This window comes from Phascolarctos cinereus, unplaced genomic scaffold (assembly GCF_003287225.1).
Source record: "Phascolarctos cinereus isolate Bilbo 61053 unplaced genomic scaffold, phaCin_HiC Scaffold_1;HRSCAF=81, whole genome shotgun sequence".
Taxonomy (NCBI): domain Eukaryota; kingdom Metazoa; phylum Chordata; class Mammalia; order Diprotodontia; family Phascolarctidae; genus Phascolarctos; species Phascolarctos cinereus.
This window is the reverse complement of record NW_027555514.1, coordinates 134,462,917-134,487,835: the sequence shown is the minus strand read 5'-3', so window position 1 is coordinate 134,487,835 and position 24,919 is coordinate 134,462,917. Positions and strand designations below refer to the sequence as shown.

Below are 24,919 nucleotides of genomic sequence, written 5' to 3'. Positions count from 1 at the left end.
CCATAGTAAACTGTCAAGGGAGTGGGTTAATTATTCTTCACATTTACATTATAAATTGTATGTGTATGTGTAAAGCAACTACAAATTTTCAGGTTTAAATTACTTCAAGAGAGAGTAAACCAGAGGGATCATGGCTCTAAAGCTAGAAGGGACAATAGACGTCATCCTAGTTAAATGTCATTTTATAGAGGAAACAGAGCCCTTGGGAGGTTAGGTGACTTGCCCAAAGTCACAAACAGCAAGCATCAGAGGCTTCAGATTAGTAGAGCATTATTTACTGAACTAAAAAAGATAAGAGGCCTAATCAGTATCTCACAAATTAAAAACAAATGCTGAATGTAATGAAGAGAACAGTGGATAGAAGTCATGAGATCCCAGTTCTAGTCCAGGGGTTCTTACTGGAATCTACAGCACCCCCAAAAGGTCTGTGTTTAGATTTTAGGGGGCTCATGAACGAGGATGGGAAAATTTACATCTTTATTTTCCCTAACTTCTGGCTGAGATTTAGCATTTTCCTCAATTCTTTAATAACATTTTCTGAAACGAGGTTTATTGGTTCTACCAGCTTGCCAAAGAGGCCTACGACAGAAACCCAGTTCTAGTCCAAGCTTTGAAATAAGGAAGTTAAATAACTAGAGTCAAGTAACTAAACATCAGAATCAGATTTGGCCTTTTCAAAAGAAAGTTATCGGGTCTCTACTTTGAACTCTTGAGGCAGTCAGATCATTTTTAGAGATCCTTAATATTACGAATTTCTTTCTTCTATTCAGCCAAAATCTGTCTGTATTGGACCTGGTTCTGCTTAGATTAAATCTAATCCTTCTTCCACAAAGTAACCTTTCAGTGGTTGAAGTCAATGATCATGTTCCCACTAGTAGAGCTAATTATCATCAATTCCTTGAACTAATTTACTTTATATGACATGGTAGAGTCTATAAATGAGATGCTTGGTCTAATGCTTCATCATGGAGTGGAGATCATTGATAAGTACTTAAAGATTATATCAGTGTTGTATAAGCTCTGGCGGGTTCCAATAAGCAGGAAAAGGTATCTGATTATCTGCCTGGTAGATTATGTGTTTTTTTTTCCATGGGTTAGTCTAAATTTGGATTTAACTTCTGAATAGGTTGGCTAATAGATGAATTTTTCATGCATGGCAATTTGTAAAGATGCATCTTGTAGAGATGCACATCTTTACAATTAATTTTCCCATTAAACTTAAAAGATTGTCTACCTCACACCAGTGAAATAATAGACTGTTGCCATAATTACATAAAATGGGGGAGGAGAAATCACTTAAAATTCTGTGGTCCATAGATTCTTCATATGTAAAATGAAAGAGTTGAATGAGATATTAACACCTCTTACAGTTGAAAAATTTGAATTTTCTACTACAGTTATACCTTGTATAAGTGGCATATATATACTGAATTGCACCATAATAATCACCAGCTGAACATGACATTATTAATTGAAACATCTAAATAAAGTTTGCAAAGCTCTCAGTTTATAAGTAACAGACAGGGAGATAGGAAGATTAATTTTTTTTTTAATAAATGTGCTTTGTTCACAAAAAAAGTGAAAAAAGGACAACATCAACTCAAACATACATTATCTGGTGTGCTAACCCTTCCACTCCTTGGCAACCATGGTATAACCACACCTGATCTAGTCATGATCCTGAAGAATTCAACCAAAAGATCATCACTTGCTTTTAAAACCCAATTATTCAGACAATCCTGCACTAGCTGACCATGCCTAGAAGGCATGACTCCCCCCTTGAATTTTTCACACCCAAATGAAATCATTCTGCAAAGTACCTATATAGTAAAACTAACTTTTTTTCAAAGGCTCCTATATAGCAGAACATATATCCTGACCACCAAGCCATAGGAATGGATTAATTTCAACACTTAAAACATTTACATGGCTTTTGTGGAGCATGTATTGGTTTGAATTCTGTGCCATCTCTGAATAAACAGTAAATTCAGAGTACCAAGTGATATTCATGAATTCAAACACATTTACACTAGATGGTAATAGGTTTGTAGACAACTTTAAAGTACTAATTGAAATATACCATGCACACTTTGGAGCATAAGCAAAATCAGCAACATGTGTAAACAATTTAAAGAATGTATAGCACCAACATTTTAGCTGTAACATAACTGCCGACTCTAAGGCCATGCTGACATGAACATCCCTCTTCCCCACGATATTTTATTTACTTTCAAAGCGCTTTAAAATGTGTTACTTTGTTTTCTTTGCTCTTGTAACTGAATTGAGTGAAATCAAAGAAAATGAATATGGCAGCGTAGGCACTCTGACCACAATGTAGTTTTACAATTATCCTAAATTCAGCACTCCTTTTGGTTAGAAGAGATGACCGCACAGAGTTTAATCAGAAAGAAAAGTCTGAGTAATATTATGTTACTTAAAAAAGTGAATTATCTCAAATGATATTCTACCAATTTCAACCAACAATATACGTTTTTAGAGAAATGACATTTTAGGTTAATTAAAATCAAATTTTTAGTAATTTAACAAGTAAAATCTAATTTGAAATAATAGATGTAAACAATCAATTGCTTACCTCTTAAAGGATAAACTTTGTATTTCTAAATAAAATTTGACATTCAATCTTAACTACAGCAAGTCACAATAAACACAAAACAGTTCATATCAGAGTATAGAAGTGCAGTTTATGAATCTTAGGATCAACTTATAGAAAATGCAGTCTTTTTTTTTAAAGCAACCATGAAATCTGAAATTTTGATATTTCAGTGCAAAACCTCAGTATGAGGTATTTTTAAAATGTAATAACCAGTTGAAAAAAAATCCACATAGTGGCACTCTTAAAAATGGTAGGTTATGAGACAGTTTCTGGCTGATGAAAATAAGGTATGATGGCCTAAATATTCCAGTTGTTAAAACTAGCTTGTCTTCACCTAGACAATTTTCCCCTTCATCTGTTTTTTGGGAAAAAAAAAAGTTTTTTTTTTTAATGAAGAAAAGTATAAGTCACTGCCATCTACTTCCAAGATAATAAGCTCCTCTGCTAGAATATAGATAAATAAGAATACTAGACTACCAAAAACCAATTGTGATATTATCAGGTGGAGTATTTTACATTTTTTTCTTTAAAATTCCAGAACTGAATTTCATCACTTAAATAAAAAGGTGAAGACCATAACAAAGGTGATTCATAAATCACAGCTCTTTTTAACAAATTCAAATGTTAACATAGTTGCTTTGGGTCAGTGGGGAGCAGCATAACACTGCCTAATTTTAAAATTCTGTGTACTGTGAACTAAGAGCCACCCACAAGTAATTACTAGAATATTTATGTACAAATCAATATGAGATGTATGAAAATACTAACTGGGTAATTAGGTTAATGGAATTCATTTACAAAGCTTTCTCCCCCAAAGGTTTCACTTTGGAGTAAAAAATAATTTTGTCAAAATCTACAAAAGGATACAATGTATGATATTCTTGCTTGAATGTGATACTATGCCACACATTCCTCATCCCCACCAAGTTCTGGTTGAGCTTTTTATAACAGCAGAAGAAAAGAAACCACAATGAGTATTATTACTAATATCCATGAAGCACAGGCAATATTGGTTCATCAGCCAAAATTGAACGGAAAATAGCTGCTACAGACAACACTTTTGCTACCAAGAAAGAAAAAAAATTGATAAGTGCGTCCAAAAAAACTCCAAACAACCCAATCTTTTACTTCACATCAAATTTAACTTGTGAGTCAAAGTGCAAACTACAGCTTTCTATGCAAATACCTCAAATTTCCCCCACTTCATCTTAAATTCCAACAGTATTTAAAAGTAAAAAAGAAAAAAGAAAAACACAGCAAAATGATGCTTCATTTCATACAACAGCACTGAAGAGAAAAATGTACCTTTCTATATTTTAGTGCTACAAATCCTAAAGACTGTAACAGTAGTTTCTGCTACAACAGGAGTCATTTTGCATGAAATTTTAAGCTTTTCATATAAGAATAAATTTTAAAATTCAGAAGTAGAAAAAAATAGCAAACTCTGTAAACCTTTGCAATTTTTCTATGCAAACCGTGTTTTTAAGTACTGAGCCCATGTTAATATTTCAAATTAGTTAGGCAAGACAGGAGTCGGGAGTGAAAAAGGCTTTTTTTGCATTTATATTAACTCAAAAGTAATATGGGATCTTCTAGCTCATAGAAAGGAATTGAGCTTGCTTGACTTTCTCCAGAGTCTGAGTCATACGGAGCATCAGGAAGCTCCGTGAAACTGTAAGCCAGCTGTTCATCTTCCACTTCAGATCGGACATAACAGGAAGGATTAGAGTATTCCTCATCTTCCACGCTGTTGAAATCTTGTGGAATATATAACATTCCCGGATAGTTCCTGCTAACCAAGTCGATGGTAGTTTTTAGAGAGATTTTCCTAAACGCCATTAGATGCATATGAGAAAATTTTGAATACTTAAAACGTTTAAAGCCTAGAGACTCTATAGCAATCTTCCAGCTTTTCATCATCATAGCATGTCGGTTCTGATGGGAGGAGTCAGGAGTGATGATGAGTAACAGGCCATTTAATACTAAAAGTTCATGAGCTTTTTTGCAACAAATCCATCGCTGATAAGGTGATGGGAAATAAGAAAGGAGGAGAGAAAAAACAACTACATGAAAAAGCTCCCCAGGAAGAGAATCAATTGGGTTTTTCAGCTGTTTCAAAAAGGCATCTATTGTATCTTGTGCAAGTTGGAGCGGCTGCTGAAGCTGCAGGTTCAAGAAGTCACATTTATAGACACTCTGGGGAGAAGAAAAGTAGAGCAAATTAAGACTTTGGAAATTACTGTTTACTCAGAAATTAGAACAATTATGGACATGCAGTTTCCATCCTCCACAATAAAGTACATACACTCCCACTCCTAACCTCAAATTGTCATCCATTTAGAAAAGGTATTATACCAATATCTCTGAACATTTACTAAATATTTACGTGAATTTGTGTGACTAACTTTAATTTTCCTTACATATCTCAACCACACTCAGATGTACACTCTTGGGTAAGACATTATATGAAAAGGTAAGAAATTGCCAGAAAAAGCTAGGTTTACAGTTACTTAAGCTTAGATTACCAGGTCATATGTAGAATAAATTATTTGGAGCCATTCAATAATTTCTTTAAAAGCTTAGAAGTAATTTATTTGAAATTTCTATAGAAAACAAATCATACCTTTTAAAATTCAAAAAAGATCTTAACAGCTTGGAATATTGAACACATATAACTTAATAGGGATAAAAGGTCACTTAATTTCTGGGACTCAGTTTCTTGATCTGTAAAGGGGGGGAGGAGTTGCTCATTAGTCTTCAAAGTTCCTTCTAACTATCAATGACTGAGCATACATAGAAAAGGCATTCAATAAATGCTGGTTAAATCGATTCTAACTTCAATATTCTGCTACCAAAAAAACCCTATACTGTGTTCAGTGCCATGTTTATTACCTAATGTGTGAAGGGATATTTTTTTCCTAAACTTAACCTCAAACCTTAGGGGGTTAGACAAGTCAATTTTATAGATACTGCCTTTTTTTTTTGGTCCGGTTTTTGTTTAGAAAGGTTTTTAGTTGGCTCTTATTTAGTAGCCTTTCTAGTCCCTTAGTCATTTTAGCTGCCCTTCTCTGGAGCAGTCTAATTATACTCTGGATTGAACCTGGATTTAAAAAATCAATCACCCAAACTGAAGTAGTGGGGGAAGATGTAATTAGGGGAGAATATCACATGAAAGACTTAAGAGGTTTTAGCTGACTGTCTTCAGAGAGTCAGTAGTGAACAGGGCTGCCAAAACAGTAAGATTTCATTTGTGGGAATAGTGTCAAGACTCTGGGAGGTGAGAGTTCCACTGTAGTCTGCTTTGGTCAAATAGCATCTAAAATGTTTTGTTTAGAACTAGGTGCTACACCTTGGGGTGTGTATCCTGAAGGGCATCTATGAAGGTAAAGGGCCTTGAAGCTATATCATTTGAGGACTGCTTGGAAGAAGTGGAAAAACATGAAGATAAAGTGGGAGGCATGTGATAGCTGTCTTTAAATATCTAAAAGGCTTATGTGGGAAAAGGATTATATTTGGTTTTTGGGAACAAACAGGAAAAACTAGAATCAGCATTAAAAGTTTTAGAGTAGTAAATATAGGCACAAAAACTGATAACTTCCTATTAAATAACGAATTGATTTCTGGAGCCCTAAATAAACACACACATACACACTCACACACCATTTAAAGAGAAAACTTCTTCAGCCCTTTATTACTTCACTAATTATGCAAAAAGCTAACCACTTAGTTACACTGTCTAGAATGATATGTCTTTCCACCTAAGAAGGAAATGAGCAAAAAAGCCAAGATAGGGAATATTCTCTAGGAAAACAAAAAGGTCTAGAGTTACAGGGGTCACCACTGCAACTACACGTAAAATAAAAGGATTTTTTATTTTTTAGGGGAGGCCTTAGGATGGAGGTAATAAAGATGCTGGGTCATAGGTTCACAGATCTTGTGTCAGAAAGGACCTTTGATACCATCTAGTCCAATGGCCTCACTGATGAGAAGATAAAAAGCCCAAGGTAGACTGAGTGACTTGATCACAGGTCTCAAGATCAGTGTGTCAGAGAATAAATTTGAACTCAGGTTCTCTTGATCTTGTTCAGGTCATCAAGAAAAGGTTAAATGAGGATCAATATACTTTATTTAACAGGATAGACAAGTATAAGGCATATTTTTAGAACAATTTCTATCAAAACATTTAAAACTTAAAAATGACCTAAACCCTCCACTATTTAGAAGATTCCTTCAATAATTCCAAATAGGCAAAAGTTTTACTATACTTCAATTCATATTATAGCCAAATAACTGAGCTAGAAAGAGAAAAGAAATCAAGAGTGAGGGGAAAAAAAGCAGCAGCCCAAGGTCATGTTAATGTTTTAATTAGTTATAATCATATTAATAAAATATATTATATACAATACACATATAGTTATATCTATACAGAATATACAAATTATATAATAAATTTATAGTTTAATTATTTATTAAGTAAAGATACAAAAGTTAATATTCAGTACTATAAATTTAGTTTTAAAAATATGAATATATAGTCAGATATACAGCCAATATGCTACTCGCTTCTGCTGCAAAGGAAGTACTTATATTTTTAGGAAGAAGTACATTTTAAAATATATTTATGAAATATTTAAGTGCAAAAATATACAAATAACTGATACCTCCACAGCAGGTACAATGTCTATGCCAACAGTCAGAAATTCTTCAAATTTTAAAAATGGATTAAAGCAGCTGCCAACATCAAGTAATCTGATCTTTCCTGAGGGTTGTAGCAACCTGAAAATAGAGATGATGAAAATTGTTAATTGTTGCTTAAAACAGAACATTTTAACAATTATCTGCAAATAAAAAGGAAAATATGTAAATAAATGTGGCCCAAATGATACCTGAAGGTGGCCAGTTCATTCTTTGACCATTTATATTTGACAAAATGTATGTAATATATGCATCTTTTTTACTCTAACTTGTTTTGGTGATACAAAAAGACTAAAGTTATCCATTTTTTTTTCATTGTTACTAAAGAGTTTTTCTCTACTATCTCATTTTCTAGTCTACGGTATATCTGAGAAGTTTCAGGGCACATAAGGAATAGGGAAAACTCTAAAAGAGACCAAAAAGACCACACACATTATCATTTTAAAAGGTACACTAAATGTATATCTACTTTAATCAAAATAAGGATGTCATCCCAAATCAGAAAGATGAATACTTAAAGACAACAAATAGAATGATTCAGATCAGATGCACACAATTATTCCTTTTGTGTTTTTTTTGGGCAAAAAAATTAAGTGCACATAAAATAACAGATAAAAATTGGGGAAAATATGGTATACTTATGATTTTGTTTAAACCTTGCATGGGAAATTCGAAGTTTAACTTTGGAGTGTGTTGCTGCCAGAGCATATCATCTATTCTGTGGGGCTTATATCTAATTTCCTTAATAACGTTGTTGGTTATGTGAAGAAAAGGCAGAACAGTATGGTGGAGAAAGTGCAGGATGACCTGGGTTCAAATACTATGTGTAACCAAAAGAAAGACTCCATCTCAAGTGTGTAATGAACATGCACACTTCAAAATACCTAAATATGTAAAAAAAAAATGACTGTGAAGGTCTGGTAGTTGAAAGCCTATGATGTGCATTTCTGGGTATCTTGATCAAATATTTTTTGTTGTTAATGGCTGAATCTGTTTTATGTTATATACTAAACACCCGACAGTGAACGTGAAGATAACAGTATAGTCTTACATAGGCACAGCCACATATTACATTAGTTAAAAGCTAATTGGTTGAGTTCCCCCTAAAAGCAAGTTATACCAAACTTAGGCTGCCATGTAGGCTTACTGTGTAGGCCAAATCTAAATCCTCATGACTCAGCAATCTGTGTGATGCTTCTTTCTGTAAACATATTGTTGGTAAAAGAGGCACAAAAAAACCCTTAAAAAACAGAAATGGCCTAATGGTAAAAGAGGCACAAACATTCACTGGAGAAAAGAACTCCTTTAAAAGCAGAATAGGTCAAATGGAAAAGAAAGTACAAAAATTCACTGACGAAAATAATTCCTTAAAAATCAGAATTGAGCAAGTGGAAGCTAATGACTCCCGAGGCTTTAAAAAACAATAAAACAAAGTCAAAAGAATGAAAAAATAGAAGAAAATATGAAATACCTCACTGGAAAAACAGATGACCTAGAAAATAGATATTTAAGAATTATTGTACTACATGAAAGCCACGGTCAAAAAAAAGAGCCTACACATCCTATTTCAATTATAAAAGGAAACCTGCCCCAATATCTTAGACACAGAGGGTAAAATAGAAATTGAAAGAATCCACTATCACCTCCTAAAAGAGGTCCCAAAATGAAAACTCCAAGGAATATTATGGCCAAATTCCAGAGATTCCAGGTCAAGTAGAAAGTATTGCAAGCAGCCAGAAAGAAACAACTCAAATATCATGGAGTCAGTCAGGATCACATAAGATTTAGTAGCTTCTATGTTAAAGGAGCAGAGGACTTCTGAGCTACAAGCAAGGATAACCTATCCAGCAAAACTTCAGGGGGAAAAAAAAGATATTTAATGAAATGGAGAACTTCTAAGCATTCCCAATGTAAAGACCAGAACTGAATAGAAAATCTGACATTCAAACAGAAGACTCAAGAGAATCATAAAAAGGTAAACATAACAGAGTAATCATAAGGAACTGTTTACATTCTTATATGGGAAAATGTCACACATAACTCCTCAGAACTTTATCATTATTAGAGCAGTTAAAAGAAGTCTACATAGAAAGGGGGCACAGTTGTGAGTCAATTACATTGGGATGATCACCTTAAAAAAATGTAGAGGTGAGAAAGAGGAATGCACTGGGAGAAGAGAGAAGTGAGAGGTAAAATGGGGAAATTTTTCTAAAGTAAATGAAGGGGGAAATGGTGGAGTGGCAGGTAATGACTGAACTTCACACTCAATGGAATTAGTTCAGAGGGAAGAATATTTACATACACACTCAGTAGAGTATAGAAATATATCTTACCCAGTAGGGAAATGAGATAAGAGAAAGTGGGAGGGAGAGAGAAGGAAGAATGATAAAAGGGAGAGTGCATTAAGGGAGGCAGTAGTCAGAAGCAAAATAGGCTTCTGAGGTAGGATAGGGGAGAGAGGGAGAGGGAGAGGGAGAAACAGAAAATACACAGTAAACAATTCTGAATGTGAATGGGATAAGCTAACCCATTAAATGGAAGCAGAGCAGAATGGATTAGAAACCAGAATCCAACAATATGTTGTATACAAGACACACATTTGAAACAGAAAGACACAGAGTTAAAATAAATGGCTGTTTTAGATGCTGTTGCTGGAGCAGAAACTATTATGCTTCAGCTGAAGTATAAAAGGGCAGGGGTAGCAGTCATGATCTAAGATAAATAAAAAGCAAACAGACCAAATTAAAAGAGATAATCAAGAAAATGATATTTTACTGAAAGATACCATAGCCAAGTAATAGAAAAAAATTTTATAGCAAGTTTTTCAGATTACGGCCTCATTCCTCAAATATATAGGGAACAGAAAATAAAATTTAAAAATTTTAAAAAATAAGCACCATTCCCCAATTGATAAATGGTCAAAGGATAGGAACAGTTTTCAGAAGTATAAATCAAAGCTATTTGAAGTCATATGAAATATTCTGTAAATCACTACTGATTAGAGAAATGCAAAATAAAACAACTCTGAGGTACCTCACGATTATCAGAAATGACATATGCTGGAAGGGATAAGGGGAAATAGGTATACTAACGCATTGTTGGTAGAGTAGTGAACTGGTCCAACCATAGGGAAATATACCCAAAGGGTATAAAATTGTACACGTTCTTTCCAGCAATATCAACACTAGATCTGTACCACAAACAGATCAAAGAAAAAAGGAAAAGGGCCTATACACAGAAACATATTTACAGCAATTCTTTTTGTTGTGGCAAAGAACTGGCTTATCAATTGGGGAATGGCTGAACAAGTTGTGACAAATGATTATGATGGCGTACTATTGTGTTACTAGAAATGCAGAGGGGGTTGGTTTCAGAAGAACATGGTAAGACCTATATGAACTGACATAAAGTGAGAAGAACTGAAATTATTACTGTTCAAATAACAGCAAAGTTGTAGTGATGATCAACTATGAAAGACCTGACAACTCTGATCAACACAATGATCCAAGACAATTCCAAAGGATTCATGATTAAAAAAAGCTATCCCACCTCCAGAGACAGAACTGATGAACTGATTGCAAACTGAAGCACAACATTCTCACTTTTTTTTTTGCTTTGTTTTGCAATATGGCTACTATGGAAATGTTTAGCATGAATTCATATATATAATTGATATGATATTGTTTGCCTTCTCAGTGGGTGGGGGAGGGAAAGGAGGAACCCAAAATTTAAAAAGAAAAGAAGGTTGAAAATAAGTAATAAGTTGAAAGTATTAAATAAGATTTTTAAAGCCTTATTTTTGAAAAAAAGATTTCACGTAGGTGTTAATTATTTTAAGTACATCTTCGAATTCAGCTTTTACTTCAAGAGGAATGAAAGGAAAAAAGTATTTATTAAGTCCTTGCTATATGCCAAGCCCTGTGCTATATGCAGGGGATAAAAACAGAAAAATAAATGAATTCCTACTCTCAAACAGCTCATGTTCTAAACAGGGTGAGAAAACACACATAGGAGGTTTCTGCTGCAAAATAGCTAGAAAGGCACACTGGTCCTCAGCAAGCAGTGGTAAAGCAGATGAAAGTGCATCTTCTTTTAGGTAATTTCCACTGATAAACTACACCTGTTGAATCATTCGAGGGTGGGGGAAACTGTTTTGTTGGTTGTTGTTTAGCCAGTTAAGTGTTCTAAGATATTCAGATACAGCTTTCTCTTTAATCTTTTTGTTCAGTGCATCTTCAAGGAGACCAAAGTATTTATAGGTATTGCCTTCAGCCAATGATTCCATGTGACTTCTAGGTTCAGGTTTAAAGGCTTCAGTTTCTGTATTTCCTTGATGGAAGAATTTTACAAAGGCATTTAAAAAAATCATTGGAGAAAGATTCCACAAGATGAAAGAGCTATTTGATTAATTTTTCAGCAGGGTCATAAAGCTTGTAGCTTGATACCTAACTGCGTACATTAAATGATTAATAAGATGTTTTGGTTCTCTCCCTCCCTTTTAATCTGCAGGTCACACTTAGATCTACTTAGGAGATGATAATGGGTTTAAGGCTGGGCAAAATCACAATGGGTTTAAGCAATCTCTCTGAAAAATGCTGCTATTTTATATGAATTATTCTTGATACAGTGTTGGTGTTATATTTTCAAAAGAGAACAGTTTTTAAATGTGAACATCACACACTCTAGCATTCTCATTATACCAGAATATCTATTTCACATGTTCAGAGTGAATAAGCCATGAACGTGGCTTATTATTATCCTCATTGTTAATAAAAAGGTGGGTAGGGGCAGCTAATTGGCACAGTAGATAGAGCTCTGGCCTTGGAGTCAGGAGGACCTGAGTTCAAATCTGACCTCAGACGTTTTGATACTTACTACCTGTGCGATCCTGGGCAAGTCACTTAACCCTGATTGCCTCACAAAAAAAAAGGCAAAAAAAAAGTGGGTACACAGCCTGCAAAGGTAAGTCCAAAAGGACTTAGAAAATGATTATAAGGAGAGGGAGGAAGTCAAAGATCATGCAGAGGTGGTAAACAATTATGGCAAGTTAACAATGGTACTGCTAATATAGATATTAACATATATACGTATATATATGTATGTATTTCATGAAAAGAAACTGATTTCAAGAGAAATCTGTTTCAGTATTGATATTTTAAGCTTCTGATACCAGTCAGCGTATTAGGTAGAGATACAGGTAGGCAGCTGGAAATGGGGAATTTTTATCTGGAGAAGCTAGGACTGGATACAGAGATTTGGGGGGCATCCTCATAGAGATGGTAGTTGAAGCATTCTAACTACTTAACTACTTCAAAATTGTTCTGGGGATAACATGAGATTTTACGAAGCTACAAAATATTATACCTAAGAACAGTAATGTCAACTTCTTGCAAAATATCTTAATTTGGAAATACTTTTAAAAATCAATATATTTTATTTTTTTAAAAAAAGGAAAGTACTTAACTGGAGGAAACCTTAGGAGAGATACCAAGCTGAAACTGTAAAGAGTACGTAAGATTATTGTGGGAGAAAGAATGGAAGAGAATCAACATGGATTTGGGAAGGCCTTATGCCAAGAAGGTGGAAAAAGAAAGAGAAGCCACTAAAAGAAGAGAAAGAAGGTTAAAGAGGTAAAGAGAATTAGGAGGATACTATGTTACAGAAACCAACATAACTAGAGAGTATCAAGGAAGAGGCTGCCAACAGCTAAGTGCTCTAGAGAGCAAAAGGCTATAGACTAAGAAAAAGCTATTGAAGTTGGCAATTAGGTGATCAATGACCCCTGAAAAAGCAATTTCATGACAACAGGGAGCACAAAAGCCATAAAGTGGGAGTGAATGATAACCATTATTAAAAGTAAAGGCTAATTTTTATTAGATTGACTTCTAAATTATTTCTAAGATAAAACAAGCATGAAACTGGTGATTCAATGATAAATTATGGAAAAGTAAAGAGCTATTTTTTGTTTCCACTTTGTTCAAATATGTATATCACTGGTACAGACAGAAATTACCAGCTAAAAAGTAGTACCTCCTGTGTTTCCAAAACATTTAAATTAATTTCTAAAGCTGGAAATTTCAAACGCAAAAGTCTTAAAAATATATTTTCATAACTTTTTATCATTTTTATGTTCAATAATGGGAGAGTGGTTAACAAAATGAATTACATTTTTAGGTTAAAGGGTTAGGTTTTTAAGGTTAAATCCATGACAAACATAAGTAACTAACTCCTCATGTTCAAGGTAAGAAACCTATTTTGATAAGAAAGCAGCATAGATCTGATTTAATAATCTAAAAAAATATTCTCATCTATTAAGACAATGTCAAAAGTTATTGGTCACCAAGGTGTTTCAAGCTTAAAAAAAATAAGTGGATATATTCACTAAAGCAAAATTGCATGAAGAGTTGTGGGATATATGGATGTTGCTTCTGCATATCACTCAATCAGAGGTTGGAGTCAGAGAAACAGTTTTTCCACAAAAAAGTCTAGTGGAAAGGAATGCAATCTGCCAGCTAGGTGGAAGTTGGACAAAAGGAGTTATATTAGAATAAGAAAACACTCTTAGTGGTTAATAGACTAACTGGTGGAAAACCAGTTCTGAGGTTAAGGTACAGATTAACATAAAAAGGGGTGTTCCCAAGTAAGGGCCAGGGTCACTGAATTGTGTGGAGTGGGAGATGTAATCAGGGGTGGAGATTTAAGTGGGGAAATTAGGTGCTTCCAATAGGCTGTAACCTCAACAGTACCCAACGAATGGGGAATACAGGAAGGGAATTCAAATGGAGAATAGGGAATAAAAAGGGGTGCATTGTTGATACATGTGCTCTCACACATGCGGGAAACCTGGCCTTCCCAGGGTGTTAATAAAGCTTCTTCCTGATTCAACAATGGCTTCACAGAATTCATTATTGATATAAATAACAGAGCTCATAGTAAAATTCTGCCACCACTTGGTTTAGAAAGACTCTCAGTGGTAAGAAAACACCACGTCCAAATAAGCACTCATGATTCAGCAGATGAGTTATTAAAGAAAGAGATCTTAAAATTTTGATAATATGCAATAATGGAAATCACCGGATTTAGACATGAATAGACTAGATCAATTCCTCAGTTCAACTCTCTCATCTTAAAAATAAGGAAACCGAGGCTCAGATAGATTGACTTACCCCAGGCACAAAACCAAAATATGCTAGAACTATAATGCAAACACAGGTCTTTCCACTCCAGTGCTCATTATAAAGAGGCAGCTAGGTGGTACAGTGGATAAAACACTGGTTGTAGCCAGGAAGATCTGAGTTCAAATCCTGCCTCAGGCACTTATTAGCTGTAGGCAAGTTACTTAACCTGTCTGCCTCAGTTTCCTCAACTGTAAAATGGGGATAATAGTTCCACCAACAATCCAGAGTTGCTGTGAAAATCAAATGAGATATTTGTAAAAGCACTTAGCAAAGTATCTGACACATAGGAAGTATTTAGTAAATGGTTGCTTTTCCTTCCCTTCTTCATTCCGTAGACCATATATATATTCACTTATATGTGAGGCATATTTAATATTCTGGGATTTCTTTTCTTTTCCTCCCCCCCCATTTCCTGTATTTATTTCCCAGTTGCATATGAAAACACTTTTTTAAAAACATGTGTTTTTAAAACTTTGAGTTCCAAATTTTCTCCCTTCCTCCATTCCCACCCACCCTCATTGAAAAGGCAAGCAACTCAGTATAGGTTGTACATGTGCAATTATGCAAAACACTTCCTTACTAGACATGTTGTGAAAAACTAACTCTATTTCCCTTAATCCTATCCTGCCCTATTCTATTCTATTCTTTCTTTTGACCCTGTCCCTCCTCAGAAATATTTACTTCTGATTACCCCCTTTCCCAATCTGCCCTCCTCTCTATCATCCCCCTGCTCTCTTGTCCTCTTCTCCCCCTATTTTCCTGTCGGGTACGACAGATTTCCATACCCAATTGAATGTGTATGTTATTCCCTCCTTAAGCCAAATCCTATGAGAATAAGATTCACTCACTCCCTCTCACTTTCCCCTGTTTCCCCTCCACTGTGAGAGACTTTTCTTTTTTTTTATGAGATAATTTACCCAATTCTACCTCTCCCCTTCTTCTCAGAGTTACCATCCTCTCTCATCCCTTAATTTTGTTCTCCAGATATGACCCCTTAAACTTCAACTCACCCTGTGCCCTCTATCTATCTATCTAAATATACATACATACAATTTTTTTCCTTCAACTACCCTAATACTGACAAAAAGTTCTCATGAGTTACAAATATCATCTTTCCATGCAGGAATGTAAACAGTTCAATCTTAATAAGTCTTTTATGATTACTCTTTCCTGTTCACTTCTTCATGTTCCACTGGAGTCCTGTATTTCAAAGTCAAATTTTCTGTTTAGCTCTGGTCTTTTCATCAGGAATGCTTGAAAGTCCTCTATTTCACTGAATGACCATTTTTCAGTTTTGCTGGGTAGGTGATTCTTGGTTGTAATCCTATCTCCTTTGCCCTCCGGAATATTATATTCCATGCCCTGTGCTCCTTTAATGTAGAAGCTGCTAAATCTTGTGTTATCCTGATTGTCTTTCCACAGTACTTGAATTGTTTCCTTCTGGCAGCTTGTAATATTTTCTCCTTGACCTGGGAACTCTGGAATTTGGCTATAATATTCCTAGGAGTTTTCCTTTGGGGATCTCTTTCAGGAGGAGATCTGTGGATTCTTTCCATTTCTACTTTGCCCTCTGGTTCTAAAATATCAGGGCAGTTTTCCTTGATAATTTCTTGAAAGATGATGTCTAGTCTCTTTTTTTGATCATGCCTTTCAGATAGTCAATAATTTTTAAATTCTCTCTCCTGGATCTATTTTCCAGGTCAGTTTTTTTCCAATGAGATATTTCACATTGTTTTCTAATTTTTCATTCTTTTGGATTTGTTTTACAGCGTCTTGATTTCTCATAAAGTCACTAGCTTCCAATTGCTCTATTCTAATTTTTAAGGAAGTATTTTCTTCAGTAAGCTTTTGGACTTCCTTTTCCATTTGGCCAATTTTTCTTTTTAGGGCATTTTCTCCTCATTGGCTTTTTGGACCTCTTTTGCCATTTGGGTTAGGCTATTTTTTAAGGTGTTATTTTCTTCAGTATTTTTTTGGGTCTCCTTTAGCAAGCTGTTGACTTGTTTTTCATGATGTTCTTGCATCACTCTCATTTCTCTTCCCAGTTTTTCCTCTATTTTCCTTACCTGCTTCTCAAAATCCCTTCTGAGCTCTTCCAAGGCCTGGGACTGATTCATATTCTTCTTGGAGGCTTTGGATGTAGGAGTTTTGACTTTGTTGTCTTCTTCTGGTTGTATATTTTGATCATCTTTTTCACCAAAGTAAGATAATATAGTCTGAGTCTTTTTGCGCTGCTTGCTCATGATCCCAGCCAATTACTTGAGTTTTAAACTCTTTGTTAAGGTAAGAGTCTGCTTCCAGTGTGGAGAGTGTACTGTCCCAAGCTTCAGGGGTTTGTACAGCTGTTTTCAGAGATACTTGCAGGGACCTGTAAATTTTCAGTTCTTCCAGGATGGTATGCTTAGGGGCGAGGTGTTTACTCCTTTCCTGGCCTGTGAGCACAAGTATTCCTTTCTGTCCTGTAACTGTGAGGAAGGGTTCCTCTCCACAGCCACTACAAGCTCCACCACGCCAGCACTCCTCCTCACCCCAGCACCGCTACCCAGAACTGTGACCCAGATCCACACATGGGCAAAGCAAGATATTCCTGCCTCAGCACTGGCAAAGAGATCCCTGCAATCCCTCTGTGATCAGCCACTGGATTCCCCCTCAGTCTGTGGGCTGGAATCTCGGGAAGCAGCTGCTCCCCCCAGGGCCACCTCTTGGGGAAGGAAGCTGAGACCCCGCCTTCCTCTCTGACCACTGACAGAAACAGACTTTTCCCACTGACCTTCTAAGTTGTCTTTAGCATTGGCGGATTGAGGAGTCTGGAAACCTCCACAGCTGCCCGCGATTCAGTCCTCTGAGGCCTGCTCCAGGTTTGCTGCGGCCTGCACACCCACGCTGTGCTGTGCTGCGCTCCCAGCCCGGCGCAATACACCTTTCTGATCAATCATCCAGGTTGTCTTGGGCTGGAAATTTGTTTCACTCTGTCTTTTTGTGGGTTCTGCTGCTTCAGAATTTGTTTAGAGCCATTTTTTATGAGTATTTGGAGGGGTTTGGGGGAGAGCTCAAGCAAGTCACTGCTTTCACTCTGCCATCTTGGCTCTGCCCCCTCGGGATTTCTTTTCAAACCAAATAAAAGCTACAAAGCACAAGTTTGCAAATATAGCTGTCTTCTTTCAAAACTTGGATGCAAGGATCTTCCTTAATTTTATTAAGATCTGAAATACTCTAGTCCATATAAAATTAAGAATTTTAGATTTGAAGTATTATTTTCATATTTTAATTTTTTTTTAATTTTTAAAAATTCAATTGTCATCATCTCATTCCAAGTATGAGAATGGAATCACAGTATGGTTTGCAGGATTGATAATATTTAACATTCGTTATCTTAGTTATCTTCACAGTCTTGAAGCAGGTGCGGTAGGTGTATAATCTACATTTTACATATAAAGAAAATGAGGTTCACAGAATCCAAGAGCTGGAAGCAACTCAACATCAATCTAACAATCCTTTCTACAGTATTTCCCCAAATGGTAATCCAGTCTGCTTCTGAAGACCTCTACTGAGGAGGAAATTATTTATTTTCATCATTAGGAACATAAAATGGGCACCTATTGCTCCTTGGTAAGGCCCCATCTAGGTGCAAGCAGAGTAACTCTAATCACTCTTCCAAAAAATAACCCTTCAACCTGTTGAAGAATAACATTACAAATCTTCTCTTGTTTAGGCTAAATACTCCCAGTCCCACCCCTGCCAGTTCCTTCCACCTATTCTTGTATGGCATTTTTTAGAACCTTTTTACCATTTTGACTGCCCTTTTGAATGTTTTAGTTTTGTCTGTGACCTTCCTAAAACATGGTACCCAGAACTGAATCTTATAAACTCTGATACATCTTGATCAGGGCATAATATAATGGAACTAATACTCTACCTCTAATTCCAGTAATATCAACACTTTGGCCTTTCATTTCAGCCTTATGGTCTCAAAGGGGTTAAATGACTTTGCAAAGGACTAAAACAACTCTGTTCTTTCTAGCCTAAATGGCTATGAAATCTTAGCTATATAATTGAACCTTATCTTCCTACTTCCAAGTTGACTAAAAACTCACACAGTGGTAATTATTTAAATTTCAAAGGATTTCCCTTTAAAGAAGTGTCCTTTATGTTTCTTCATGTGGTATTTACTCTTCAACAGAGCTGTTCAGACTCAAATAAGATCACATAAGTAGAATTCTTTGTATGCTTTAGTACACAAATGTCCATTTTCATAATGATTATTATGCACAAAGTAGAAGAAAATGCGGTTATTTGGCAACAAATCAAGTATTTAAACAAAATACTCTAGAGACTCTGAAGTAATTCGAAAGGTAGAGACAAAGGTAAGGGAAAAAGTAGATGACCACCAAGTTGACTCTACAGGAATTTTACATAAGTAATACAAATTTTGAAGAGGCAAAATGACACAATGGATAGGGCTGAACGTAGAGTAAGGCAGATGTGAGACTTTATTGTTTATTACCTGTGTGATCATAGACAAATCACTTTACCATTTTCCTCCTCTATAAATGGAAACAATAATACTGACAGTACCTAACTCACTGAGTTATTGTGAGGATCAGATAATGTACAGAAAATGCTTTGTAAACACAAAAAAATTAATTCAAATGTCAGCTATCAAAAGGAAAATAAAATCTTTTACATAGTAGACAGGATATGACAAAATAATTTAATAAGGCAACAGACTGACCATCTAAAATTGTTTTAACTATAGAAGAGAACTTCCTAGGAAACTCTTTTAGTCAACATTTATGTAAGCAATGTATACATTGTTCATTTTGAAAAAGTAATTTTTAGTTTGTAACTAACAAACCTAAAATGTGGGTTTCATCTAACTTACACATTCCTATAATTTCATGGCTAAATGAAAGCAGTTGCAAATAAGGTCAACAATACATAGTGGCATGGAATAACTGTAATAAAATTTCTCAGCTGCAGCAAAGATCTTAAAAATTGGCCTAGGAGACCCAACCCGAGATAAATGACAGCTTTAATGTAGACAGAAATGATATGTCCAAATTTATTTTGCATATTAGAGAGAAGATGTATATTTGCTATATTTTCTAATAAGTTCAGTTAATAGGCTTTCAGGTAACATTTTAACATGAAGAAAATAGACGTCAATTACCTGAAGATAATTAAAAATATATTCTGCAGTTCTAAATATCAAAAGTTTTTATGAAGTGTTTAAAGTTGTTTTTTACTTTTTGATCTGAAAGGACTACAAATTTTAAACATCTCTAGATCTGTATTTATATCTTAATGGCATCTAATGAAATTATGCTTCTATGATTTGTTCTTTAATACACCAATTATTTAGTCTCCATGTAAGTTTAAAACCTTTCCTGAATGGGTCTTTATTGTTTTTATTCAATTGTAATTAGCAGAAAGCAGAAATAATCTTTTGCTCCCATTTATCTGTCTATAGTAAATGTGACATAGTTTCCCCATTTTTTCTAACCATGTCTTTTTGCTGTTTTCTCACTGAAAATCATAATTGTTCCTCTTGCTTTTTTTTTTTAGTTTACTTGTGAAAGTTTACTTTAGTTTACTTTAATAAATTCTGCTCTAGCCTCACATTTGTGAACTGTGTAAAGATTATAACTGTTTCTTATACATAAAATATTGCCGGATTCTGTTGTTTAATCCATCCTGCTATGCTCTCTGTTTTATGGGTGAGTTTATCCTACTCATAGTTTTAATTGTTAATTAAGTGTATCTTTCCATCATATCCCCTAACACCTTTTCTTCTTTTGTCTTGTTGTCCTTAATTTACAGAAGATTGTTTAAGAAAAGGAATGAGATTACACTAGTGATCTGCAATTGATGTGATCTGTTTCCACTCCATGGCCTTACCTGCCCACACTCTGATTACTGGTGCTTACACTTTTTTTCTATTTAATCCTCCCTTATGATCCAGCCTCCAAAGATAAAGTTTGTATTGTTTGTGTCTATTTATTCCAACTCTATCCTTTCTCTATAAATCCTTCTCTCTTTTTGTCCCTACCTCTTTGCCTGCTGAGTTCAATGTTTACTATGAACTACATTTACATTTAATCTGTCTTTGGTTAGATCAGATGAGTGAGTTTCATGTTGACAACAGTTCCAACTCTTTTACCTCAGAATAATTCACACAAGATTGTAACGCCATAAAGAAAATCATCTTTTCAAAGACTTAAAAATTGATAAATGTAAGGAACCCCTATAATTCCAGAGGATCAATGATGAAACATGCTTCCCACCTCCTCACAGGTGATGGATCAGAGGCGCAAAATGAAATATATATTTTTGGATAATGGTCAATGTGTAGATTTCTTTTGCTTGACAGTGTTATCATTGGTAGCATTTTTTTGGGTGATGGGGGGGGAGGAGTTGTGATAGTAGTCCAAAAACAAAAAATAACATAATAAATGAAGCATTAAAAAGGAGAACAGGATATTCAAAAGGAAACAGACAAGCCATTCCACCCTTCCTCTATCCATTTTTTAAAATAAAAAAGCAAAGCAGATAATAAATCCTTGTAGCAAATATGAATGGTCAAGCAAAACAAATCCCACACGGGAAGCATGTCCAAAAATGTTTTACCTTATTCTGCATACTGAATCCAGCCCAATCACTCACCAACTTATCAGACTGGAATCAAATGATGTTATTTCCAAATATTAAATACACCCTCAGGGGGGAATACTTGCTGCTATTAAGACTATTCAAAACAATGTACTAGAGGGCACAAATACAATCTTGCTAAAGAGAAGATTCTCTCTCCCCCCAAAATCCCACTTATTTAGATGTCACTTTCTCATTTGAGACTCTAAGGCAATAGTATATTTCAAGTCCTAACTAAAATTCCACCTTCTGCAGGAAGACTTTCTCAATCCCTCTTAATTCTAATGCCTTCCTTCCATTAATTATTTCTTTTTTTTTTATCCTGTACATAGTTTGTTTGTACCTATTTGTTTGATTGTTATCTGCCCCAGCAGATCATGAGCTTCTTGAGGCCAGGGGGCTCACTTTTGTTTTTCTTTGTATCCCCAGCACTTAACACAGTATTTGGCACACAATAAGCTTACTAAATGGTTACTAAAAATGCTTACTAAAAAAAGTATTTTTCCTTTAAATTAGAAAGCTGATTTCCATTCCAGAATGCATGTTTGTCAATACTGGAACACTAAAAGATCATAACATACTGACTGTGATTAACTTCATGAATATTGGCAAATACCTTAAAATTTTGCTTTAGTCAATAGAAGATTTAGTTATTACTCAGAAAGAACTATGTTTTAACTGAACAAATGGGTGATTCTAGACACAAGGGGAAATTGAGTAAATGACTCTGAAAAGGATGACTAAATTATCAGTACAGTGTTTTCTATTTTCAATGTACAATCCTATACCCCTACTAATTTACATCTTTCTCTGATAAAGCATACTGCACACACTGCCAATTTCTACATTCGTAGTACACAAAAATAGTACTGAATAAAAAACCAAAAAACCTGGATAAAAATTCTTCCTGGGATACTGTTAGCTACATTTAAACACCTCGCTGAAATACTCATTTTGCACTTGTCAGTTTCCCCATTTGTTTTACTGGGTCCACCTGTGTAGAAGGCCTTTTAACTGCAAGATGAAGCAGGAATAAGCATCACCTTGAATCAAGAATTCAGAACATAAAATCCCTTCACTGTAGAGGGTCTTTCAATTATCTGACTTCCCTTTCAAGTATTCCCAAGTTCTGTTCCAAAAAGATATGAATAGGGTTTCTAAAAAAGAAAAATCAGTAAGTGAAATTTCCTCTAAAATAATTAGGAAGGAAATATAAAATATACTTAACATATGTAATCGGGCTTAATTTCTTTTTCCTCCAAAATGACCTTAACTTTTTCTGACCCTGGATAAGCATTTAGAAGTTCTGTAAATAGAGAGCTCAAAAAAATTATCCATTGCCTGTTTGTTGTTTTATGTGACTATATCCTGCTTATTTTTCTGAAAGTATTGTGTAAATAGTCTAACATTTTTCATATATTCTACCTTCTAAACAGTTTCTACCCTAAAAGAGCTTATAGACTGTTAGGAGGACAACATGTACACAGACTTTATAAAAATAAATAGAAGGTAATTTGGGGAAGGTAGGAGAGGTATGAACAGCAGGGAGGCTGGGGAAATCAGGAGGCCTCATGCAGGAAGTGACAGGTGAGGTATACTTTGAAGGAAAGTAGGAATTCTATTTGGTGAGCAGAAAATGTACTCCAGGCATGGGGGAGAGCGTGTACAAAGAAACGAAGAGGGAATGCCATATGTGAGGAAGAGAAAAAAATTTAGTCTGGCTGGATTATAAAGTATCTGGGGGATTGATATATGATAAGGCTGGAAAGGTAGATTGGAGCCTTAAGGATTTTAAATGCCAAAAAGTAGTTTTTATTTGATCCTAGAGGTAGCTGGGAATTATTGGAGTTTAATTACCACGAGAAATAACAGTCAGGGATGTGGTTTTGGGACTATTCCTTTGTCAGATGTGTCAAGATTTTCTGTTTTACCCTTTCTGAAAAAGAAAGGCAATATATTATTTTTCTTCAAGAAAATTTCCTCCCCAACTAGTTTATAATGGTCAACATGTAGCAATTATTCTGAAACTTTGAAGTATGAAGGGACAATATGACTTATGGTTACATCCTCTAAATAGGATTTTTAGCATGTTTGAATAAATTTGGGCAATATTTATACTATTTATTGATTCATCCTTCAGTTTTCATAAATGGTCTAATAATCAACTTTTAAAGAGTCTTCCATCTGGATCTGTGGAGGAAGCACCCATAATGATGAAATGACAGATTAATTAAATATTAAAGCACGTTCAAAACAATACACACAAAAGATACACCGCTCTCAGTCTGAATTTATGGCAAATGTATTATTTCCTAGTGTTTTTAAAAATCACTTTTAGGAAACTAAATTAAGGCAAATTGAAGTAACTCTTATTGGAAAATAATTATGCTGTAGGTACACCAGCAAATTATTCCAGATTTTGTGTGATTTTAAACTGTAACACATTTTTACAGTTTGCTTATTTTTTTTCCCTCTTGTGAAATTCCCCCACCCTTTCCTCAAAGAACCAAAGTCTTAAGAGATTAAACAAAATCCTTAAATTTGAGCCTCAAAAGTTATACTGAAGACATCAAAATAGGGATAACATAAACCTTGCTCCTAAAGAGTTTTCTAACCCTAAAAGAAAACTTAGTTACTAATATTTGCTTTCATCTTTAAAGTACTTTTACATTCCAGTAGTCTCATTTCTAACAAAACACTAAGAGCTCATCCCATCTGCCATACTCATTTTTAAAATGGGAGAAATGAAGCATAGAGACTAAATGACTTATGCTTCCTGTGATTATATGTTCTGACTCAGACTACGGTGTACAAGCTTTCAAGGTATCAGAAAGCCTCAAGTAACTGGCACTTCTTCAAAGATGAAAAATTTCACCAAAGAAAGTCAAAAGACCTACAAAAGTTTCAAAACCTTTCCAACTTCCCAAACTTGTGCCCTTCCCTTCTTGCCTAAAACAAAAAAACCAGCTCAGATTCTTACAATCTAGCCAATAGCTCAATAATGTTCAGACTCCCTAAGAGTCTGCCCAATATGACAGATGTTCTAATAAACCTTGTCTTTGGCCAGGAAAAAACAAAACACCTAGACAGAGCTTGAAGTGCCCTGAGAAATCACTTATTTCAACACTTAGTGTCCTACCATTCTGCTACAAAAGTTTTGAGAGACATCATGGAAATGATGGGGACAGGATCTGAACCCCAAAAGGGAAAAGCCCTGGACTTTCCTACGTAGTCCAAGTCCTTGGCGTTCGCCTGGGGCAACTGGCCCTTCCCAGTTAATTAACTGCTCTTTCAAAGTCTGTACCTGGCCCCACCTTAAACCTCCACTCCTTCATCCCATCGAGACACCAGTCTCCCAGGGCCAGGTAGTCCCTGTCATTCAGTTACCTCACAGTCATTCCAGTTTACTGGCCACTCCAATCCAGATAGTTCCTAGACCCCTCCTCAGTCACCAACTTGGCCACTCCTAGATCCTTCCCATAGTCTTTCTGTATATAAGATCCATCTAGTCTCCATTAAGGAGCTCAGATTCTTAAAATCTGGCCAAGGCTGAAATTCAATGTGGCCCACAACTCAGATTCAATCTCACCCACTTGTCAATATGAGAGCCACAAATGTTCAGATTCCTTAAGAGTCTGACCAATATGGTAGATCTTTAATAAACTTTGTCTTTGGCTGAAAGAAGGCTTGGGTCAAATTCATTCAGGCAGGACTCGAGTGCTGCTATTTTGGGGTCCCAGAACCCCTAAAGGTCAACAGTAACAAAAGCCAAAGTATAAAATTT

General features: G+C 35.2%; 1 protein-coding gene across 1 annotated transcript in view; it reads right to left on the bottom strand.

Moving 5' to 3' along the window:
* Positions 1–1,529: 1,529 nt before the first annotated feature.
* SAMTOR (S-adenosylmethionine sensor upstream of mTORC1) overlaps positions 1,530–24,919 on the bottom strand; it is a 64,604-nt gene continuing 41,214 nt past the window's right edge. The window contains exons 4-5 of the mRNA XM_020984652.2: positions 7,276–7,390; positions 1,530–4,810 (exon numbers count right to left, since the gene is read on the bottom strand). Coding sequence (XP_020840311.1) covers positions 4,181–4,810; positions 7,276–7,390 — 745 coding nt within the window. The 3' untranslated portion in view covers positions 1,530–4,180. The remainder of the gene's footprint in view (positions 4,811–7,275; positions 7,391–24,919) is intronic.